General features: G+C 42.8%; 1 protein-coding gene across 6 annotated transcripts in view; it reads left to right on the top strand.

The window, feature by feature from the left end:
• The window catches only part of Kmt5b (lysine methyltransferase 5B), a 62,847-nt gene that overhangs the window by 10,095 nt on the left and 27,849 nt on the right, over positions 1–24,903 (top strand). For 5 of the 6 annotated variants that reach the window (XM_042675839.1, XM_042675838.1, XM_042675840.1 and 2 more), the window contains exons 2-3: positions 14,629–14,864; positions 24,023–24,170. In XM_042675839.1, the coding sequence (XP_042531773.1) occupies positions 14,629–14,864; positions 24,023–24,170 (384 nt within the window). The remainder of the gene's footprint in view (positions 1–14,628; positions 14,865–24,022; positions 24,171–24,903) is intronic. The other variant, XM_042675842.1, reaches the window with a different exon arrangement.

The following is a 24,903-nucleotide window of genomic DNA, read 5'->3' as shown; positions in this document are numbered from 1 at the left end:
GTAATCCAGTGCCTGGCAGACTCCATCATGACCTGTAAAATCCAGCCCAAGAATCATTGATTATTTCAGAAACTGTGGGGTATAGAGATTGTACTTACAAACATTTGGCAGTAGGTGGAGTCTTTCTAGAAAATTGAGATGCTGGCTGGGTCCTGCAGAGCTAACAGAAGAAGTCTTGATTTTGTTTGTAGTTACTACTAGGTAAGCATGTGGGTCACATGGAGAGACAACAGGTGTTTAGTTGTTTTCCCATGGGTTTTTGCGATTTTATGGTTTTTTTTTTTCCTCCAGTCACATCAGCTAACACTTTTATTTTAAAAATATCAAGACTTTCAAAACAAAACCAAAACTGTTAGAGACAGGAAGTCTTTCTTTAATGAAAACCATTGCAAACCATATTAAATGTGAGCGAGGCACCAATGGGTCACACCTGTAATCCTAGCTGCTCAGGAGGATGAGATCTGAGAATCCTGTTTCAATTTGAAGCCAGCCTGGGCAGGAAAGTCCTTGAGACTTTATTTCCAATTAACCACCAAAAAGCCAGAAATGAGGTTGTGGCTCAAGTTAGAGCACTAGACTTGAGCAAGAAAGTGCAGAGACAGTGCCCAGCCCGATATGACAAAAAAAAAAAAAAGGCAAACCTGAATGCAATGCATAAAGAACTATAAAGCAGTGTTTTTTTGTACTGGGGCATTTGGAGAGTTTATTCCATGTTCCATGTCTGACTAGATTGTTAGCCAAATACTGCAGACGTTTCATCGTAAACTTAACCATTAGTGGGTGTTTTGCTATCTAAAATGTTTTGCTAAATGAAAAATTCAAATTCTATCAAAATAGTTACTATTGTAACTACATAAATAGAAAAATGTTCAACAATAATACTTCTAAGGAAGATAGCAGTTGGCTCAGCAAAGTGGATTAATAGTTAAGGTGTATAATTGAGACAGGTGCTGGTGGCTCAAGCCAGTGAACCTAGCCACTCAAGAGACAGATCTGAAGATCATGTTCGAAGTCAGCCAGAGGAGGTAGGTCTATGACACTTATCTTCAGTTAACCACCAAAAACCTGGACTGGCACCTCCCCCCCCCCAAAAAAATGTATAATTTGTTGGGCACCATTGGCTCTAGCCTATAATCCTAGCTACTCAGGAGTTTGAGCTTTGAGGATGGTGGTTCAAAGCCAGCCTGGGCTTTTCCTGCCCAGAGACTATTTTTTTTTGTTTTTGCTGGTCGTGGGGCTTGAACTCTGAGCTTGGGTGCTGTCCCTCAGCTCTTCAGCTCAAGGCGAGTGCTCTACCACTTGAGCCACAGCGCCACTTCCAGTTTTCTAGTGGTTTATTGGAGATAAGAGTCTCATGGATAGGCTAGGAAGGTGGCTCAGTGGTAGAGCGCTTGCCTTGCATGCCTGAGGCCCTGGGTTCGATTCCTCAGCACCACATAAGCAAAAAGAAAAAAGCTGGAAGTGGCACTGTGGCTCAAGTGGTAGAGTGCTAGCCTTGAACTGAAGAGCTGAGGGACAGTGCCCAGGCCCAGAGTTCAGGCCCCACGACTGGACCAAAAAAAAAAGAGTCTCATGGCCTTTCCTGCCTGGGCTGGCTTTGAACCACAATCCTCAGATCTCAGCCTCCTGAGTAGCTAGGATTTCAGACATGAGCCACTTGGCGCCCAGCTCCTTGAGACTCTTATCTCCAATAAACCACCAGAAAACTGGAAGTGGCGATGTGACTGCCTATCTGTCAATTACACATTTTTTTTTTTCAGTCATGGGGCTTGAACCCTGGGCCTGAGCACTGTCCCTCAGCTCTTCAGCTCAAGGCGCATGCTCTACCACTTGAGCCACAGCACCACTTCCGGTCTTCTGGTGGTTTATTGAAGATAAGAGTCTCATGGACTTTCCTGCCAGGGCTAGCTTTGAACCACACAATCCTCAGATCTCAGCCTCCTGAGTAGCTAGGATTACAGGCATGAGCCACGGGTGCCTGGCTAGCTAGTTTTATTTTTTAAATTCAGCCAGGGACTTGGCATGGCTCATGCCTGTAATCCTGTTACTCAGGCATTTGAGATCTGAGGGTCATAGTTTAAAGCCCAGGCAGGAAAGTCTGTGAGACTCTTATCTCCAATTCAGCACCCAAAAAAGGGCAGAAGTGGAGCTGTGGCTCAAGTAGTAAAACACTAGCCTTGAACACAAAAGCTCAGGGACAGCACCCGGCCTTGAGTTCAAAGCCCAAGGACTAACACAAAAAAATATAATCTATATATCTGTAGCTATGTTTTTTTTTTTTGTCGGTGGTGGGGCTTGAACTCTGGGCCTGGGCGTTGTCCCTAAGCTCTTCAGCTCAAGGCGAGCGCTCTACCACTTGAGCTACAGCGCCACTTCCGGTTTTCTGGTAGTTTATTGGAGATAGGAGTCTCACGGTCTCTCCTGCCCGGGCTGGCTTTGAACCGTGATCCTCAGATCTCAGCCTCCTGAGTAGCTAGGATTACAGGCATGAGCCACCATCGCCAGGCTGTAGCTATGTTTCAGAGCTGAAGTGCCAGGTTGGGGGGCGGGGGCTTGGGGCCTGCGTGGACAGGCAACTCAAAAAGTTAAATATCCTTATTTTAATTTTACTGCTGTTGTTAAGTAATTGCACAAAGGGGTTACAGTTCCCTAAGTCAGTTTGTGAGTGCATCAATCAGTGTGACTCCTTCCATCTTTCCTCCCCCCACCCCCGTTTTCCCCTCCCCACCCTACCCTCAAATCACATAGTTCATTTTTTACATAATACATATTGAATATAATGAGTACATTTGCTCACCTATTCCTGTACCCTCCCAAAATATATTTCCACTTCCTGGTATTGGTTTTGGTAAACAGTACTTTAATTGATTAAAGGAGTTAGGCCTTTGAATTCCTCCCCTAGGTACCCTTATTTTAAACATGTTGTGATTTTTTTTTTTTGTATGTGTTGGAATTTTATATATTTCTGGAATGTGGTAACTGGGAAACACTTTTCCTTGATTTTCATGGTCTCTGCAGTTGCTTCCCAGGGTTATTGTAGCAAGTATAACCATACACATGGTAACTTAGAGCAATGGAAATGTCTTCTCCCACAATTGCAGAGACCTAAAGTGCAACTGCAGTTTCACTGGGTCTGTATGCTGTAGAGGAGAATCTCATGCTTGTCTCTTCTAGTTTCTGGTGGCTGCTTGGCTCTAGTCTGTGCCTCTGATCTTCTGTATGATGTCCAGTCTCCTCTTCCTCTCCCTCTGTCTGCATGTGTGTGTGTGTGAGTCCTGAGACTTGAACTAAGGGCTGAGTCTTTTTGCTCAAAGCTAGTGCTCTACCACTTGAGCCACAGCTACACTTACAGCTTTTTTGTAGTTTAGCGGAGCTAAGAGTCTCAGGGACTTTTCTGCCTGGCTTCTGGCCAGATTTCAGTCTCCTGAGTAGCTGGCATCTGGCTTCTCTGGCTTTCGTATAAAGGCATTTGTGATGGCATTAAGGACCACTTAGGTGTGATCCAGGTAGGTCTCTTTTAGCACAAAATCCTTAATAATATCTTCAGAGATGCTTTTCCTATAAGATAACTGTCACAGATCCCAAAGATTAGGGGCTGATAAAATTGGGCTCTGTTTCCAGGCTCTCATTGTCTCCTTTAGATGACTTAGCTCAACCAGTTTACCAGGATCAGATCAGTGGTTTGGAAGTTTATGATGGTATCTCCAGCCATCATTTTATTCTGAAAGGGAAGCAGATGGGGTGCTATTGAAGTGTCCTTGGTTGCAGGCCTGTATCTCCTGGTGGTCCAGATGAGGGTGTGACCACGTGTGGGGCTTTGGGAGAACTATTGAGTAGCAGAAACACAATGCAGCTGAGCTTGAGACCCTGCAGAGCTAGAGAAGAAAAGCAGGAATGGTAACCAGATAATAACTTGGACATTGTTGTTATTTGGCAAGCATGGAGAGACCAGTTCTTTGCTACTGAGTTGATAAGGCTAGATATCCAGTTGGCATTTGAGTTAGCCTGACAGCTCCAGTCTTCCAGTGAGACAGTTCTAGTTTTACAGTGAGACAGCTCTGCCTTAGGTAGAGGTATAATTGTGAACTTACGAGGCTTTCGGAAGGCTACTCGGACAGGTTATCTAGCTTCTTAAGAGTGAGACTTTTGGAAGTGGCGCTGTAGCTCAAGTGGTAGAGCGCTCGCCTTGAGCTGAAGAGCTGAGGGACAGCGCCTAGGCCCAGAGTTCAAGCCCCACGACCGACCAAAAAAAAAAAAAGAGTGAGACTTTTTTCTTATTTTTGTTTTTTGCCAGTCCTGAGGCTTGAACTCTGGGCCTGTGTTCTGTCTCTGAGCTTCTGTTGTTCAGGCTAGTACCCTACCATTGAGCCCCATTGACATCTCCTGATTTTTCTGTGATTTAATTGGAGATAAGAGTCTCACAAACTTTCCTGCGTGGACTGGCTTCAAACTTTGATCTACAAGTCTCAGACTCCTCAGCAGCTAGGATTACAGATGAGAACCACTGTTACCAGGCTGAGACTTTTCTGAACAGAAATAAGGGTCAGATATGAACATGAATTCATGGTAGTTTTTTTCCCCCCATGGTAGTTCTCTAGCATATTGGCAACTGAGCAATTGCCCTGTCAAACTATTACAGTCTCATTATGGGATATCGATCATAGCTGCTTATGACAGCGTTGCAGGGCCTCTTATATTGGCTTGGTCTCTAGAGTTACTGCTTTAGGACTCCACAGAGACTTGAGTATACATTGATTGTAGATGGACTTGGTAGAATAGCTGTTGGTAAAGATTGATATGAAATTCCTTGATATATGTGGAATTCCTCTGTAATTTTAGATTTGGAGGAATTTTTAAATAATCAGTTGGGATAAGATATAGCTTTTAGATTTTATTCATACCACATACAGGGTATGATATGAATAGACCTGTATTGTGACCAGTCTTGTACGAGGCTCCAGTAGTAAACATATGTACCTTACCTAGTTATGCTGCAGTGAGGGAGGCAGATATTTCAAGTAATTACAGGAGTGGATATGGCTGTAATGAGCACCATGAAAAATGGAAGGGGTTAAAGCATCTGACATGGACATCTAGGAAGTTTGCAGAGCACTGAGCAGGGCTAGTGAGCTCTTTATTTTTTTTTATTGCTTTTTTTTTTTTGGGTCTGGTTGTGGGGCCTGAACTCTGGGCCTGGGCACTGTCCCTCAGCTCTTCAACTCAAGGTGAGTGCTCTACCACTTGAGCCACACCGCCACTTCCGGCTTTTTTCTTTTTGCTTATGTGGTGCTGAGGAATCGAACCCAGGGCTTCATGCATGCAAGGCAAGCGCTCTACCACTGAGCCACCTTCCCAGCCCTAGCAAGCCCTTTAGAAGCGACCCAGGCTCCGTGGTAGGAAGCTACCAACCTGTTTTGCTTTTGTCTTTATTTCTCTTTATTTTTTTTTAATTACAAAAGCAACACGTGTTCACTTTGAAAAATTGAGTATATGTTCTGTAAATTTTGCTTATCATTTTATTCTCCAGAAATAATACTGATTTGATAACCGTTTGGTATATTGTTTTCTTATCAAATTGTGACTGAACCATTTGCTTTCACTTTTTTAAATAAAGATTTATTGTCCTCTAACAAGTTAGAACTTGTTTTTAAAAAAATGTGTGTTCAGTTTTATTTTTCAACCACTTGGGGAGTATTTCCCTACCACTGGGTAATTTCTCTTAAGATAAGCTATGCAAACCAGTTGCCAGTGGCTCACACACTCCTAGCTACTCAGGAGGCCGAGATCTGAGGATCAGGGTTCAAAGCCAGCCTGGGCAGAAAGTCCTTGAGACTCATCTCCAATAAACCACCAGAAAACCAGAAGTGGTGCTGTAGCTCAAGTGGCATAGCACCTTGAGCTGAAGAGCTAAAGAGACAGCGCCCAGGCCCAGAGTTCAAGCCCCACAACAGACCCCCCCCACCCAAAAAAAGAAAAAACAAAAACCTATTGAAAGTGTGTACTCCTATAAAGAGACTGTGAAGAGAAGGGATTGACATGTTAACAACCTGTCACCGTGGGCGTAGAGCAAGCACATCATGTGAACTGGCACATTTCCCTCGAGATAGCTACACTTGCTTCTGAAACTCGTGAAACTATTGAGGTTTTTGTGTTTCCAGATACTTACACACACACACAAATTTTAAGTCATCTGACCCTCCTAAAGATAGATGTTGATAGTGTTGGTTGAAACTGCACCTGGTGGTATTGGGTGGTTTTCTTCTTTTTAGTGCTATTATGATGTAATGAGGAGACAGGGTCTCACAATGTAGTCCAGGCTGGCCCTGAACTCACAGTCTCCAGAGTGCTAGAATTACAAATCCACCACAGCCACCTGTTTTTGTTTTTGGTGTCCATACTGTGGCTTGAACTCAAGGCCTGGGCATTATCCCTTAGCTTTTTTGGTCAAGGTTAGTACTCTACCACCTGACCTACCGTTCCACTTCAGCTTTTTGGTAATTAATTGGAGATTAGAGTCATAGACTTCCTGACTGGTCTGGCTTCAAACATCCATCCTCGAGCCTCAGCGTCTGAGAAGCTTACAGGCGAAACACCTATAACTGGCTCCTCTTAACTCTTTAAATATGTCCATGAATACAAGCTTTTCAGGGTGTTTTCGCATTGATCCTAAGTTACCCTCCACCCTCATGTTGGTGTTTGTCACTAGAATGTGACCTACACACTTCTTCTCCTGTGATGTCAGTGGTGTCAGCCTCTGAGGAACACTGCTGCCTGTCTCAGAGCCTAATCACTGTTCTGTTTCCTTAGAGCTGCAGTGAGCACACACATATGGAGGGCCAAGGCCCTGGAGTTTCACTCCATTCTTCATTCATATGACCTATGGTACTCAATCCAGAGAGTTCACTTAGTCTCTAAAAATACTTAGAAGACAAAGCTCAGTGTCTTCTGGCATGTGAAACTTGTTTGCTGCTGTGTATGAAGCAAAAGCCTGCTGTATTCCTCAGCCCGCGTGTCAAGGCATTGTCTCATGTAGACATTTGTTAGTTTCTGAACAGGGCTCTGTCATCATGTCCCATCCAGAAGTTAAGACTTAGAGAGATGTACTTGCTGGGCCTCTGTAGCCTTTGCCCAGCTTGATCCCTTCTTGAAGCACTGTCCCGGGCTTGCTCTTGCTCCCCTCCTTCCCTGCTGATTGCCCCTTTTCATTGTTCTGGCCGCTTTGTGCTTATCTTGACTGCATGATCAGTGGGTCCCCTCAGTTCTTGGACTTCACCCATTCTCTCCTTCATTACTTCATTGGTGCTCTGGCCCTAGATTCCTATACCCCAGGCCTGTATCAGCTGCCTACTCTACCTGAACCTCAGAAATAACCAGATGTGACCTTCCTACAGTCTTTGCCACCTGCTTGTGTTCATGAATTCTGTTCTTTGGAAGCACATTTGAGTCCTCTCTGTCACTTCTCACTTCCACTTCAGTGTGAGCAGGGGCTTTGTCAGTAAAACCTGCAGTAAGGACCCTGAAACCCACACCTTCCCTCTGTGCTGCTGCAAGCCCACTAGTTCTTCCATTTGTTAGAGTTATCCATTTCTCTCCTTTGTCTTGTTCTAGAAATTATTAGTGGCTTTATTATAACTCCCTGTTCCCCTTTGATTTTGGGCTTGAATTTGATGCCTCAAGCTCTCACTTGGCTTTTTTTTTTTTTTTTTCTTTTCGTGCATGGCTGGCACTCTACCACTTGATAGCCAGTCTGGCTCCAGTCTAGTCTTTCTTGCTAGTTAATTGGAGATAGAGTCTTCAGACTTTTCTGCCTAGACTGGCTTCGAACTGCCATCCTCCTGGTCTCAGCCACCTGAGTAGCTAGGATTACCAGCAGGAGCCACCAACACCTAGCTGTCATTACAATTTAGTTTTTAAAGTATTAACTTATGGGAGGGGCCATGGCTCAAGTGTAGCACTTGTTAGGCAAATGCTAGACACCAAGCTCAAATCCCCCAGTAGTAGCTTCTGGCAAAGTATTCATTTGTGAACTCTTCACATAGCAGGCTGCCACACTGGTTCTTTGAAACTGAGTTAGAGCCTGGGACTAGTGGCCCACACCTATAATCCTAGCTGAGATCTGAGGATCGTGCACTGAAGCCAGCCTGGGCAGAAAGTCCATGAGACTTACCACTAATGATCTAGCAAAATGCTGAAAGTGGAGCTCAAGTGGTAGAGCACCTACTGCAAGCAAAATATCTGGAGAGTAAAAGGCCCTACATTTGAGCCCCAGTATTCACACACACACACACTCTTCTTTCTCTCTCTCTCTCTCTCTCTCTCTCCCTCCCTCCCTCCCTCTTTCTCTCTCTCTCTCTCTCACTCACACAAAACTGGAAAAAAAACAAAAGACAAATTGGACCCTGTTATTCTCTGTAGAAACAACATAGGACAACCAGCCCCCGGCACATGGCAGCCAGGGTGTCATACCATTCAGCCATCCTTACATTACGATGGAGCCTTCATTGGGGGTTGGACAACTTTGGGATCCTAAGCAGAGCAGGAGTTTGAGTCAGAGTGGAAGCTGGAGCTGCAGGTTGGCCTTTGGCCTTGGGCAGGTGGAACCTGTGACCCTTGGCAGTATAGATGCAGATATGCTTCCAGGACTTGGTGGGTGATGTGGGCAGGATGCTGGAGCTTGCATCTGTTGGCCTCTTTGGGCTTTATGAGGGCTTGACAGCTTTACATGTGCTCTCATGGCCTTGGCATTGTTTGGCTGCATCTTAAAGCCCTTCTTGTTTTTTCTCCTTGGGGTTCTACCCCCTTAAGAGATTCTTTGTGATCAGGTTTCTTTTTTTTTTTTCCCTCCCTCCCTACCTCTTACCCCCCCCCCCTTTCTTTCTTTCTTTCTTTTTCTTTGTCGGTCATGGGGCCTGAACTCGGCCTGGGCACTGTCCCTCACCCCTTTAGCTCAAGGCCAGCATTCTACCACTTGAACCACAGCGCCACTTCCGTTTTTCTGAGTGGTTTAGTGGAGATAAGAGTCTCTTGGACTTTGCTGCTGGGCTGGCTTTGAACTGAGATCCTCAGATCTCAGCCTCCTGAGTAGCTATGCTTATAGGCGTGTGCCACTGGCGCCCCGCTGTGATCAGATTTCTTTCTTTCTTTCTTTTTTGTCAGTCGTGGGGCTTGAACTCTGGGCCTGAGTGCTGTCCCTCAGCTCTTTAGCTCAAGGCTAACACTCTACCACTTGAGCTATGGCGCCACTTACGGTTTTCTGGTGGCTTATTTTTTATTTATTTATTTATTTTGGGTCCGGTCATGGGGCCTGAATTCTGGGCCTGGGCGCTGTCCCTCAGCTCTTCAGCTCAAGGCTAGCGCTCTACCACTTGAGCCACAGCACCACTTCCGGCTTTTTTCTTTTTGCTTATGTGGTGCTGAGGAATCGAACCCAGGGTCTCTGGCATGCAAGGCAAGCGCTCTACCACTGAGCCACCTTCCCAGCCACACCTCTCCCCACCCCCAGCTTTTTTTCTTTTTGCTTATGTGGTGCTGAGGAATCCAACCCAGGGCCTCAGGCATGCAAGGCAAGCACTCTACCACTGAGCCACCTTCCCAGCCCCTTCTGGTGGTTTATTAGAGATAATAGTTTCACAGACTTTCATGCCCAGGCTGGTGTTGAACTGTGATCCTCAGATCTCAGCCTCCTGAGTAGCTAGGATTACAGGTGTGAGCCACTGGCGCCCGGCTGATCCGATTTCTTGATGGCATTTCTGTGCCACTTTTGGAACTGGTTTGTGTGGTTTCCAAAGCACTGGGGACCAGAAGAGGAAGAGAAAGACCACAGCCAGTCCTTTCAGTCTTCTGCTTTTCAGGTCATCCAGAGGATGTGCCTAAGTCTCAGTTGTGCTCCTGGGCTGTTGCAGCCTCTGCCTTGGCACTTACCTCCTCTGACCTAGTGAACACTTCCAATTGCTGCCAGCTTCCCTTTAGTGCTCCTAGAAAAAGCTGCGATCACCTCCTCTACCTGAAACATTCTCTGCCATGTTTACTGCTTTACTTTCTCCAGTGTGCTTCATTACTAGTAAGTTTCTTCCTAACAAAGTATTTCTTACTTTTTCAGTTGAAGTCCCAAAAATATGAGACTCTTGTATATCATGGATGAGGGCCGAAGCCTTGTTCTTTCCCACTGCACCCTCAGTGTCTGCAGCACTGGCATCTGGAATGTAGGGCTTTCTAAAACTTTTCTGACATTTTTATATTGGGAAATCAGAACCGAGAAAGAGATGAACAGAACAGAGATGATGGCCTAGGATACTAGGCCACTTAAGGAGTGGCCAGTACTACTTTCTTTTTTTTCCTGCCAGTTTTGGAATAAAATTGAGAGAATAAGTTATACTTCTAAATATACTCAGTAGTTAACATTCAGATATTGTCAGCCAGCCATGACCAATGAGACATTTCTCTATGGCCATGAAGCCTTTAGATCTCACTTCAACGGATGTCTTAACTCCTGCTCCTTCTTAGCGTGCATTAGTCTTGATTGGATAGCTTTTGGCGTCCTATAGGAAAGATGAAAGAACAGATTCCACATTCGTCCAGGCAGCAAAAGGATGACTGGTAATGAAGAATGTTTACCTAAAACTTGATAGATAACTCCTCGATTATTGATGACCTTTTTTTTGGTCAGTCGTAGGGCTTGAACTCAGAGCCTGGACGCGGTTCCTGAGCAATTTGCTCAAGGTTAGTGCTCTTCTACTTTGAGCCACAGCTCCCTTCCGGTTTTTGAGTGGTCAATTGGAGATAAGAGTCTCATGGGGACTTTTCTGCCAGAGCTAGCTTCAAACTGTGATCCTCAGATCTCAGTCTCCTGAATAGTTAGGATTACAGGTGTGAGCCACCAGCACCCAGCCAAATTATTGATGACTTTATTACAATTACTTTCATAAAATTATACAGTGTTCATCTGTGAGCTTGGTGGGTAAGGTCTTTTGCCTTTTTGCCCGCTGTTCTACACACACATGGACAGTATGTGTCTGGACACATGCACACACACTCGTGTTAGTGCCTCCACCTCACTCTGTGAGATGCCTGGTACACTGCGGGCCTTCTGCTGAAGCAGTAGTAGTCATCTGCCACCATATGTATGAGACCCAAATGATAGTTCTTACTATTTCGACCGATAACCCACATTTAGTTGAAATAAGTATAAACTATACTGGATCTCAGCCTCTGTTCTGCTTAATGGGCTGAACTGTGGTAATGTTGAAATGCTGTGTTGATGGACTTTTCCTACTTCTTAGGAAAAATTAGGTGGATAGAATTTCCTCTGAGTAAAATTGCTGTTTTAATGGGACTTCTAGGGGATGCAAGTGCTAGTGTTGAAAGAATAAGTTTGCTTACCCATTTTATTGTCTATCAGGCAAGAAACATATCAAAACTTAAAGAAAAATTATGGCACAGAAATTTTGTTTGGCTTATATATGATGTAGTCTTACTTGCCCTTTCTTGGAATCTGAGCAGCACTGATGCCCTGTGGGTTTAATGAAGCCTATAAGAAGAATCAAAAGACAAGCACAATTACTGGGAGAGAATGAGGGAAGGGATGACATTGTCCAAAAAGAAATGTACTCATTACCTGACTTATGTACATGTAACCCTTCACCTTTATTATAACAATAAAGAGTTTTGGACAGGGCTGGGAAGGTGGCTCAGTGGTAGAGTGTTTGCCTTGCATGCATGAGGCCCTGGGTTTGATTCCTCAACACCACATAAGCAGAAAAAGCCAGAAGTGGCGCTGTGGCTCAAGTAGAGTGCTAGCCTTGAGCTGAAGAGCTGAGGGACAGTGCCCAGGCCCAGAGTTCAGGCCTCATAAATGGCAAAAAAAAAAAAAAGGTTTTGACAGGGAATGTGGCTTAGTGGTAGAGTGCTAGCTAGCCTTGAGCAAAAGAAGCTCAGGGACAGTGCTCAGGCCCTAAGTTCAAGCCCCAGGACTGGCAAAAGAAAAGGAGAGAGAGAGAGAGAGAGAAAGAAAAGTTTGGGCTGGGAAGGTAGCTCAGCGGTAGAGTGCATGCCTTGCAAGCATGAGGCCCTGGGTTCGATTCCTCAGCACCACATAAACAGAAAAAGCCGGAAGTGGCGCTGTGGCTCCAGTGGTAGAGCGCTAGCCTTGAGCTGAAGAGCTGAGGGACAGTGCCCAGACCCAGAGTTCAGGCCCCATGACCGGCCAAAAAAAAAAAAAAAGAGAGAAGTTTTAAACATAAAGCAAAAAAAAAAAAAAAAAAAAAAAGACAAGCACATTAAAAGCTGAATATAAATTGAATTTAAATAGAAAAGGGATCATGAAAAAAAAACTGATATTAGAGGTCAATTGAAAGACTATCCTTAACCTTAGTCCGATATTCTTTTACCTTTCATTTGATCATGTTGCTCACATGCACATTTTATCTTACTGTGAATTCACACAAAGAATTCTGAGGGTTTGTGTTTGTTTGGAGTTTTGAGGCACATCCAGATAAGCATTTCCAGGGAGTGAAGCTCAGTAGTAGGACACATGCTTATATGTGTGAGGTCAGCGTCGTCTCCCCCAGGAACTGACCACGTTTACTTTTCTGTGCTTAAATAAGGTAAAGGGAATTGACTATGTTTCTTGTAGTTTAGAGACCCTTGGATAAACGTACTGTTGCAGCAGGGTGCTGTGGTTCATACCTATAAGCTACTCAAGAGGCCGAGATCTGAGGATCATGGTTTGAAGCCAGCCTGGGCAAGAAAGTCTGTGAGACCTTTATCTCCAATTAACCACTAAAAAACTGCAAGTGGAGCTGTGGTTCCAATGATTCAAATGAGCAAACAAGCTCAGGATAATGCCTAAGTCCTGAGTTCAAACCCTAGGATTAGCGCGCACACACACACACACAAAAAAGTGCTGTTGCAAGTTTCTGTTGCAGATTGATTACATGGGCTTGAGTGTGTGGCCACACACTGCACATTCTGTATGTTGAAGGAGTTGCTGTTAGCTAGAAGGTCTTTATTTTTGTAATTCCTTTAAAAAGACCTTTAGGGGCTGGGAAGGTGACTCCATGGTAGAGTGCTTTCCTCGCATGCATGAGGCCCTGGGTTTGATTCCTCAGCACCACATAAGCAGAGAAAGCCAGAAGTGGTGCTGTGGCTCAAGTGGTAGAGTGCTAGCCTTGAGCAGAAGAGCTGAGGGACAGTGCCTAGCCCCAGAGTTCAGGCTCTGTGACCCCTTTAGGCCTTTAGGCCTTTTTACTTTAAATTTGTGTGTGGCGGGGGAGGGGAAGTTGCTGGGGATTAATTCCTGGGCCTCAGGCATGCCATTCAAGTGCTCTGCCATTAAGCTACATCCCTAGCCTTAGTTCACTCTGCACTGTGCGTGTGTGTATGTGTGTGTATGTGCGTGCGTGTGTGTATGTGTGTGTGTGTGTGTGTGTGTGTGTGTGTGTGTGTGTGTAGTACTGGGGTGTGAACTTAGGGCTTCATATTTGCTAGGCAGCCACTCAGCCACTGAGTGACACCTCCAAAATTCCTTCATAAAGGGCTGGGAAAGTGGCTCAGTGGTTGAGTGCTTGCCTTGCATGTATGAGGTCCTGGGTTCAATTCCTCAGCACCACATAAACAAAAAAGAAAAAAGCCGGACTGTGGCGCTGTGGCTCAAGTAGTAGAGCGCTAGCCTTGAGCTGAAGAGCTGAGGGACAGCGCCCAGGCCCAGAGTTCAGGCCCCACTACCAGACCCCCCCCCCCAAAAAAAAAAATTCCTTCATAAAGCACTATCACGGATATCTTTTTTTTTTTCTCATCCATTTAGTAGCAAACATCCATGAAACCCTCATTTGCAAAGTTCTTTATAAATTATATCCCTCACTACCCAAACCATTCAGTTCTCAACTCCATCTAATTAAAATAAAGATTGTGAGGGCATCTCTTCATTACCAAAGATATCATAGTCTCTTGGTATTGCTGCCATTGTTAAGGCACCAACCATAAGGCAGGATTCCCATGTAGTCACTACTTTGATACTTGTACATTGGTACTTAAATATCTTCAACAGTGACTTCAAACTAACAGTAAAAAGAAAAAGAAAAAAAAGATGCATAGTCCTTTATATGCCTTATTCTTGTCCCTCTATTAAATTTAGTTTATAGTTTTCTTATGCTGTAAGTTATGAGTGATAGCTAGCATAATAGTAGGCCCTTACCATGGTGGACAAAAGCTTGCCTATGTGCCTTTTATAAAATTTCCTTGGGACAAAAGAGGTAATTTCCTTATAAATTTATTAATAGAGTTCATAGACCATTACCAAAATAAACGATTTGAGCAAATTATAGAACTATACATAGGTATCAGCATATAAGGCAAAGATAATTCTTATTGATTGGTAACTGAAAGATAAATATTTGTTGGGCCAAATAAGTCCAAATGAATTTCTGCCTTACATAATATGCTTTGTAAAGTCTGGGACATGTAGTCCAGGATCCTATGACATGGTTGAAGGAGCCATGACAGTTTATAAAAGTGTGGAGACATAATTATTAAGTTAATTTCAGTCATGTATCTTTCTTACGGTCTATTTAGCATGGTCGTTCATGTATTTACCTCCATTTTGTTTTGTTTTTCATCTTTTGTTTCTGTTAGGAGAGAACATTGCAGTTATTCTCTAAGCTATTTGAAGAGAGTGACTAAATGCACCTGGGTCAGGCTGTCTGTGGGTATGAAGTGGTTGGGAGAATCCAAGAACATGGTGGTGAATGGCAGGAGAAATGGAGGCAAGTTGTCTAATGACCATCAGCAGAATCAATCAAAATTACAGCACACGGGCAAGGATACCCTGAAGACTGGCAGAAACACAGTGGAGAGGAGGTCAAGCAGATGTATGTACATGTCATCTATCTCTGTTCTCATTCTGGTGTGGGGCAGCAATTCTTTCCAGTTTGCAATGTGGATTGTTCTTTTTGTCATCAAAACAAGTTAGCACATTCTCATAGTTAACAGTATCATCTTTCTGTTCTCAAAGCTATATCGATTTTTATTACACTACTTTCCCCCAGAACAGGATCCTCTATCTGTGTGGTCCAGATTGGACTTGATCTCCTGGTTCAAGTGATCCTATTGCCTCAACTTCCCAAGGAACTGGTCTACATAAAATTGAACTTTAATGCTGTATACAATCTTAATTGTGCTTTAAAAAAAATCTATAACATAGTATTTCTTAGAACTTGTATTTGAATGGTTGATCTGTTCTATAAAAACTTTTAAAAATACCTTTGATCTTACTGTTTTACCTTTGATGTAAGTATGTGTGTAGTTTTTTGGTAACGTCCATAAATGTTTGATAGGATAATATAAATAATGAAGTCACCTCTAACTTATGTGATGAGTAGAATATTAGGTTTTAATGTGTATAATAAGGAAAATGGAGAATAGATAGAACGAACTGCTTTAAGAGCCAGGCATGAGGTACATGTCTGTAATCCTAGCCTTTGGGAGGCAGAAGCAGACTTACAAGTTCCAGCTTCACCTGGCTATGTAGCGTTCAGGCCAGCTTGGACTATAGACTGAGCACCGCCTGTCCCCACAGTGAAGCAACTTAGTGTCACCTCTACACTGCTTCACAGAAATGAGGCTGTTTTTTGAGAACTCAGAACATTGTAGGTTTGGCACTAGTCTCTTAGTTTTTCTCATCCTAAAATGCCTAAACATATGATTATATCTAATGGCTCAAAAGTATGTGTCCATGTTAAGAGTTTCAGATTTTCTTTCTCTCAACAGTAATCTGGCCATCATTGAATATTCTTAATTAATGTTAGGATTGGCAGGTTGCTGTTAGTTTAATTAGCCTGAGCTTTCAGCACACTCTCACATAGAGTACCAATTCCCATTCATTTCCTTCTCCTTACCCTGTAGGGGTTCATGCGGTTCATTGGGCCCAGGCTGCCCTTACTCTTCTCATGCCAGACCAGGTCATTGTTTCTGTAGCGAACCACCATAGCTCCTGTTTGGGATAAGGATAGGAGTGAACTGGAGACTACATGGTCTCTCCTCTGCATAGATAGATAGCAGCTCACGTGAGGCTGTGGTCTGTGTCAGCACGGGCTTTCTTCCCTTGAGGGCTCAGCACATATGGTTTCCTCCGCAGTTGTGATGGTTGTGGTCAGTTGTTAGGAATACATTGTCATGTTTTTATGCATCAAAGTGCAGAAAGGTTTTAGTTTTAATTGTTGGAAACACATAAGAACTTAGAAAATGATCATTACATGGATCCCACTTTGCCATGTAAACATAGGATAGGTTGGGAAAACCCAAGACATGGAGACAGCAGCATGGAATGTTGTTAGGCAAGAGTGGTCAAAAAGAGACAGAGATGAAGAAAAACAGAAGAACACAGAGAGGTGCTCCATGTTAGAAAATACAACAGCTGTACCTAACCTCAGAGCCCCCAAGAAACATGGGATAGAAACTGACATTGAAGAAAGAAATGGATGGATACATCAATATCCACAGACAGGAGCAGATACAACAACTAGACAGAGGATCAACAGCAGCAAAATACATGTTCTGAAGTACTTACGGGACATCGTCCAAGACAGACCAGATGGCAGGCCATATAATGAGTCTCAATAAACTCAGAAGATTGAAAATTATACATAGTATGTTATCCAACTGCAATGGTGTAAAATTAGAAACCAGAAATGGAGCGTTGTAACCTCACAACCTGTAATTGTAGCTACTCAGGTGGCTGAGATCTGAGGATCTAGTTTGAAGCCAGCCTGGGCAAAAAAAGTCTATGAAACTCTCTATCTCTAATTAACTAGTAAAAAAGCCAGAGGTGGAGGTGTGGCTCAAATGGTAGCATGCTAGCCTTTAGCAAAAGAAGCTCAGGGATAGCTCCAGGCCCTGTATTAAAGCCCCAGGACTATCTCCCACCTACTCCCCAGAAAGGAGAAATCAGTAACAGAAATTTGGGGAATTTACTAATTCATTAACATGCTCTTAAATAACCAGTGGATCAAAAGACCCTAAAACACTTTGAGGTGAATAAAGAGTTCTAGCTAGATATGGTGGCATATGCCTATAGTCCCAACTATATAGGAAGCAGAGGTTGGGAGTTCATAGCTCAAAGCCAGCCCAAGCAAAAAGAAATGATCAAGACCTTATCTCAAGAATAAACTGGGCATGGTGTTTTATACTTGTAAGTCCAGCCATGTGGGAAATAGACATGGAACGATCATGGACAGAGGTTGGTGCAGGCAAAAAACATGCAGTCCTATCTAAGAAATAACTAAAACAAGAAGGGGGGGGTGGTCATGGCTCAAGTGGGGATCAACTGAATACACTTCCCTGGTATTCAGCCAGAACCACCACAAAAGAGTCTCAAACCAATTACTTAATTTTCCGTTTAGAATATTAGGAAAAGAATAACAAACCAAAGCCAAAACAAGTAGAAGGAAGAAAATTAATAAAGATAGAAGTTAATATAAGAGTAGGAAAAAAATATAGAGTCAGTTGGCATAAATAAAAATTGATGATTTGAAATGATCAACAAAAGCAAAAAAAAAAGACTCAAATGACTAGGAATAAAAGAAAAGACATTCCTACTGCCTTACAAAAATAAAAGATGATATAACTGAATAATACCAACAACTATACACTTAGATAAAATAGATACAGCTTCTAGAATAAGCTACTTCAAATGATTAAGTAAATAAAAATAGAGCTAATACAAGATTGAATTAGTAAATTTGAGGAGAGCGTATTGGGATTTAAACTTAGGGCCTGCTTTTTTTTTTTGTCAGTGGTGGGGCCTGAACTCTGGACCTGGGTGCCATCCCTCAGCTCTTCAGCTCAAGGCTAGCCACTTGAGCCACAGCACCATTTCTGCTTTTTCTGCTTATGTGGTGCTGAGGAATCGAACCCAAGGCCTCATGCACGCGAGGCAAGCACTCTACCACTGAGCTACCTTCCCAGCCCCATGGGCCTGCCTTCTTGGCAGGCTCTCTGCTGTGGAGCAACACCCCAACTCCACAATCAGTAATTTTTTTATTTTTTTTGTCTGTTGTGGGGCTTGAACTCTGGGCCTGGGTGCTGTCCCTGGGTCTTCAGCTCAAGGCTAGTGCTCTGCCACTTGAGCCACAGCACCACTTCCAGCTTTTTGGTGGTTAATTTGAGATAAGAGTCTCACAGACTTTTCTACCTGGACTGGCTTTGAATGGCGATCCTCAGATCTCAGCCTTCAGAGTAGCTAGGATTGCAGGCATGAGCCACCAGCGCCCAGCCAGAATCAGTAGTTTAATAAAACAAAACCAGGGCCTCGTGTGGTAGAGCACCTGCCTAATGAGTGTGAAGCCCTAACTTCAAACCATAGTGATGATACACAAAAGAATATAGCCAGGCGCTGGTGGCTGATGCCTATAATCCCAGATAATCAGGAGGCTGAGATCTGAGGATTACAGTTCAAAGCCAGCCAGGACAGCAAAGTCCATGAGACTCTTAGCTCCAGTTAACCACCAAAAAGCCAGAAGTGGAGCTGTGGCTCAAGTGGCAGAGCACTAGCCTTGAGCAAAAAAGCTAGGGAATGCCCAGGCTCTGAGTTCAAGCCCCAGGATTAAGAGACAGAGAAAGAGAGAGAGAGAAATAAAACCAAAAAACACCTATCCACAAAAAAAATCTCAGATCCATAGTTTATTGATAACTTCTTTAAGATGTCTAAAAAATTAACACCAGTTCTTCACAAACTCTTCCAAAAAATAAACAAGAAAGGGATATTTCGTAGCTCATTTTATTACTACCATAACCAAACATTACAAGAAAACTATAATATCTCTTGTGAAGATGGATATAAAAATTCTAAATGAGGCTTGGTGCCAGTAGCTCACAACCTGTCATGCTAACTACTCAGGAGGCTGAGATCTGAGGTTTGCAGTTCAAAGCCAGCCCAGGTAGAAAAGTCCCTGTGAGACTCTGATCTCGAAATAATTACTCAAAAACCTGAAGTGGCACTGTGGCTCAAGTAGTAGAGTGATAGCCTTGAGCACAAAGAGGCTCAGGAACAGCATCCAGGCCCCTGAGTTCAAGCCCCACAACAGACCAAAAAAAAAAAAAAAATTGTAAATAGGATGCTAACAAATCAAGCTGAGAAGTAGCTCAGTTGGTGTTGTGCTTACCAAACATGCATGAGGCCATGAGTTCAATACTTAGCACCATCCAAAAATTAAATTGTGTGTGTGTGTGTCTATTCCAGCAGCATATGAAAGAGATTCTAGCTGGGCAATGGTGGCTCACACCTATAATCCTACTACTCAGAAATCTGAGATCTGAGAATCAAGGTTTGGACCAGTCTGTGCAGAAAAATTCTCAAGACTGATCTCCATATAACCTGCAAAAAGCTTAAAGTAGAGACATGACTCAAGTGGTAGAGTACCAGCCATGAGTGAAAAAGCCAAACAAAGGCATGAGACCCAGTGCTAGTATACCCATTCATCCTATAGCATGACCTAATGGTACTTATTGCAGGAATGATGTAACATCTGAAAATCAGTACAATAAGCTAGACCAGTAGAATAAAGGTCAAAGAAAGGAAGTCACACAATCATCTCAGTAGATTTGGGAGAAGAATTTAGCAAAATTTAACACACTTTTGGGATGGGAAACAATACTAGCATAGGAAAAAATCTCAACCTGATACAGGATATTCATGAGAGAGCTGATACCAGATTTGTGGTAAGACAGACTGCTTTTCCCTAAGATATAAGAACAAGACAAGGATATCCAGTTTCACCACATCTATAATCACTGTGCTAGAGGTTCTATCAAGAGCAGTTGCATAACAAAGTGAACCAGCTAGGCACCAGTGGTTCCCACCTGTGATCCTAACTATGAGTACGCTGAGATCTGGAGGATCCAAGTGTAAAGCCAACCTGGGGAAAAAAAGTCTGTCAGACTCCTATTTCCAAAATAAACCAGATAAAACCCAATGAGAGGTATAACTCAGGGTAGAGTGCTAGCATAGCAAGCACACGACCCTGCATCCAAATCCTGGTCCCACCTAAGATTCAGCAAGAAGTAGAAAAGCAACTAATATTATTGCTCTGTTAGAACACCTGAGAAAAGTTTTTTGTTGTTTGTGGGACTTGAACTCAGGGTTGTAGTGCTTTCCTTGAGCTTTTTTTTTTTTTTTTTGCTGAAGGCTAGTAGGATTCTACCACTTTGAGCCACAGCTCCACTTCTGATGGTTAATTGGAGATAAGAGTCTCATAGACTTCCCTGAGTAGCTAGGACTACAGGCTCCATTGTGTGGACAGGGGAGAAAGCCAAACATGGCAGAGAGCATTGGCAGACAGGAAGCAAAGTAAGCAGCAGCAGGAATAAGCAGGCCAACAAAAAGCCCCCAATCCATATCCTCAGTGACCTACTTTCCCCCACAGGGCCCCACCCTCTACCGTTCAGCCACATCCCAGTGGTGTATTTAAATTGTGAATCTATCGGTTGATTAAACCAGGGATTAATTCAGAATCCTCATAATCTGTGGAACACCCTCACAGACAAACCAGGGGTTTACTTTACTGATCTCTTAGGCCTCTCAATCCAATTAAATTGAAAAATCAAGAGTCACCACCAAAATTGCATGTATAGAAAACCCTGAAGAACCTGCCAAAAAACTATTACAGTGAATAAGCAAGTTGGTCAGAGTTGCAAAATACAAAGTCAGCATGTCAAAACCAAACTAATACCAGCCCTCAGGAGTCTGAGGCCAGCTGGGCTATATAAGCAACCTTGCCTCAAAAAGGAAAAAAGAAAAAGGAAAAGGAAAAAAAAAACCCCTAGAATTCCTAAAGTAGAGCACTCACTTGGCAAGGCTAAGGCCCTGGGTTTTATCCCCAGCACCACACACAAAAATCTCATTTACAATGACATCCCAAAAGACAGGAATAAAACCTGCAAAAGCACAAAACTTACCTCTGAAAGCTGCAAAACTGTTGAAGAAACTTAAGACCTAAATAAGTGGATCACATGGATGTGCATTGATTAGAAGACAATATTGATCTGGTGGCGATACTCCTGGACCGGTCCATGGAGTTGGCAGAGTCCCTATCAAAATCCCAAGTCGCTTCTTCACAAAAAATAACAAGCCAACCCTAAAATGCTTAAGGAAATTTCAGAGACCCAGAATTGTCAAAACAATCTTGCAAAAGAACAAAGAAGAACTAAACCTTTGTGGTTTCAGAGCTTGCTACAATGCTGTGAAAATCAAGACAGTGATGGATTAAGTTGAATGCACAGCTCACACTATATGTGGAAATTAACTCAAAATGAACCAAAGGCCTAAAAGTAAAGCAAAACCTATAAACATCCTAGAAGAAAATCCTGACATAATTTTTCCTGACTTTGGATTAGACACTTGTTTTCTTAGATAGGACATTAAATATACAGACAGGAACAACACAAAGTCCATTAAAGTGGTAAGAGCTTATCCTTTAAGGGTCACTAACAAGCAAAGGGGACCATAGGAGATACTTTCAAATGGTGTGTCACAAAGAACTAGAATCCAGAGTATACAAAGAACTCTTCAAAGGCAACAATAAAAGACAAAATCCAGTTTTAGAGCAAAGGATCTGAATAGACACAACTTGCTCCAGATGCAGAGGCCATTAAACACATGAAAAGATGTTTAACATCCTAAATCACTATGAAATGTAAATCAGAACCATGAGATTTCTAAAATGTCTAGAATCAGACACTGGCAAGTGTGGTGGCACACACCTGTAATCCCAACACTTAGGAAGCTGGAGCAGCAGGTTCGATTCAGGGCCAACCCTGGGCAACATAGAGAGACTATACCTCAAAGAAAACAACAATAAAAGGGTAGTTTGTGTTGACAAGGATGCAGAGAACTTAGAATTCTTAAACTGGCAGTGGGGATGTAACCTCCACTTGGCCAAACATTTGGAAGTTCCATAGATGTTACAAAGAATTATTGCATGAACAGCTGTTCTGCTTGTAGATAGAATTGAAAATCATGTACACATAATAACTTTACTCAGATGTTCATAGTAGCATTATTCATAATAGCTAAAATGTGCAAACAACTCAGATATCCACCTAGCAGGATGTGTCCATCCATACGATGGCATACCATTGACTATAATAAAGGAAGAAAAGCCGGGCGCCGGTGGCTTGCACCTGTAATCCCAGCTACTCAGGAGGCTGAGATCTGAGGATCATGGTTCAAAACCAGCCTGGGCAGAAAAGTCCGTGAGACTCTTATCTCCAATAAACCACCAGAAGTGGAAGTGGTGCTGTGGCTCAGGTGGTAGAGCACTAGCCTTGAGCTGAAGAGCTGAGGAACAGGACCCAGGCCCAGAGTTCAAGCCCCACGGACGACAAAAAATAATAAAGGGGGAAGTACTGATTTATGGTATCACATGGATGAAACTGGAAAAACATGCTCATATAGAGAGAAGCCAGTCATGAAGCCACACACTGCAGAATCCATGTATGTGAAGTTTTCAGAATAAGCAACTCCTTAGTGGTTGCCAGGGACTGTGCAGTATGGAGGATGATAGGTATGCCTTGTAATGAATACGGAGTTTCTTTTTTGAGTGATTGTTACACAAATCTGTGGATGTATAATGTAGGTTATTCTATTTTAGTAACGCTGTTACGGAGCCTCTGCTCCCACCTGATGCGGGGAGTGGGTACTCCCTGCATTCCCCTTTTCCTTCTCAATTTCTACTTATTTTGTTAGAGAAATCTGCTGGTTTTCTTAAAAAAAAAAAAAAAATCAGGCTGGGAATGTGGCTTTAATGCTAGAGACTTGTCTAGCATGCATGAAGCCCTAGGTTCGATTGCTCAGTACCACATACACAGAAGAAGCTGGAAGTGGCGTTATGGCTCAAGTGGTAGAGTGCTAGCCTTGAGCAAAAGAAGCTCAGGGGCAGTGCCCAGGCCCTGAGTTCAAGCCCCAGGACTGGCCAAAAAAAAAAAAAAAAAGTTTTAATAGTTCTTTATTTACCTATGTGTTTAATTTGATTGCAGAATCATAAATCTGCCTTTGGAGGGACCTACGTGTGTGTTTCATTCTGTGGAGGAATATAAAAAGCAAGTTAAACTTCACAGAGTCAAATTCTTCCACTTGTTGGTTTTTGTTTTTTTTTTAAACCTCTGCACTAGGGATTGAGGTAGATCCTCCCATTTGCTAGGAAAGCATTCTACTATTTGAGCTATGCCCCTAGTACTACTTCTTGGTTGTGAGAGCCTCAGTTACACTGCTAGGGTCCTCTGTGAATGGTAATGGTTAGTTCCATGGGCAGGCTTTCAGTGACATACACATAGTTTCACCAGGACAGAGGAAGCCGTCCCCATGAATTTGGTCTGCCCTCCCGACCTTGCTTTTCCATTTAAACCCATTTCTTTCAGTTGCATTTTTCAGTCCATTCATTGAAATTGTTTCAGAGGTTAGTTAGAAGCAAGCCTGTCATTGTCTCTCCACTTCTTTCTGCTTCACTTTGCGATCATGGGCATTTCTTAACCTCAAGGCCTCAAGGGGCTAGTAATAATTCAGATGCCCAAAGCAGGAAGCTGACCTTAACTCTTCCACTCTGTTTTGTACTTGAGATCAGTAGTTCTGACACCACAGAAACTGCCTTGCGTTCCTCTCCTGGCCCTCCCTGCCTGCACTGGCCCTGTGTGCTATCTTGTTAGGGGAACATCCTCTGTCTTATTTCTCAGTTACTCCTAGGAAGGGAGAGTAAACCAAAGGAGTCTTCTGTCTATCCAGACTGAGCTCTTAGGAACATTGATAATACTGTCAGTTACCCAAATTCTGTCAGTATCAGAATTAGAGTTAGGGTTACTGCATTGGCTTTTCTGTTTCATGCAAGAAATATTAACTTCTTGATTACTAATTGAAATAAGCAGTTTTAGTTCTGGATTACTAGCCTGAATGAAAAATGAATCTCAGGATTTTTATGATAGGTTTAAGTAATTGTCAGTTTGAATTACTTTTTCTTTCTTTCTTTTTTGCATTTCACAGGTAATGGCAACTCAGGATTTGAAGGACAGAGTCGCTACGTACCATCTTCTGGAATGTCCGCCAAGGAACTCTGTGAAAATGACGACTTAGCAACTAGTTTGGTTCTTGATCCTTATTTAGGTTTTCAAACACACAAAATGAATACTAGGTAATGTTAAATCTTTCTCCTGAATGGAACAGATTATGAGGTTGAATTTGTACTAATTTTACTTTTGTTCAAAATTTTAAATGACATAAAAGAAAAATGCTATGATACAGAAAGAAGGGTCTGTATGTGTCAAGAGAATCATGAACAATCTTGGAAGTAGATTTTTTTTTTTCCAAGCCTAAATAGTAGGCTGCATCAGTTTTGACTTTGTTTTTTTAAGTAATTGCCACTGAAGCCAGGCACTGGTGGCTCACACCTGTAATCCTAGCTACTCTGGAGGCTGAGATCTGAATATTATGGTTTGAAGCTAGCTGGGCCAGTAAAGTCTTGTGAAACTCTTATTTTCAGTTATCCAGCAAAAAGCTGGAGTTGTGGCATAAATAAATGGTAGAATACCAACCTTGAGCAGAAAAGGCTAAGGGAGAGTGTCCAGCTCCAGTTTAAGCTCTAGTACCGATGTATTAAAAAAAAGTCTCTGAATGTAGGAATTTTGCCTTCATGTTTAACTTGCACTTCAGCCAGTAATCATAAAGGGAATATTTTTAAGGACATGTTTATATTCAGGATGCAGGTAAAAAAAAAACAGATATGTGTGTTTAGTGTCAGATGCTATATTTACTAATTACTGTTATATCAATCTTGACATCTCTCATCCTCTAGCATCTGAGGTCTCTAATTCCTTTATTCTCTTTCTCAAAATACCATCTCTCAAAAAAGATCCTTACATTGTTTT

The sequence above is a fragment of the Dipodomys spectabilis genome, unplaced genomic scaffold (assembly GCF_019054845.1).
Source record: "Dipodomys spectabilis isolate Male_0828 unplaced genomic scaffold, ASM1905484v1 ptg000030l, whole genome shotgun sequence".
Lineage (NCBI taxonomy): Eukaryota > Metazoa > Chordata > Mammalia > Rodentia > Heteromyidae > Dipodomys > Dipodomys spectabilis.
This window is presented reverse-complemented; position numbering and strand designations above follow the sequence as displayed.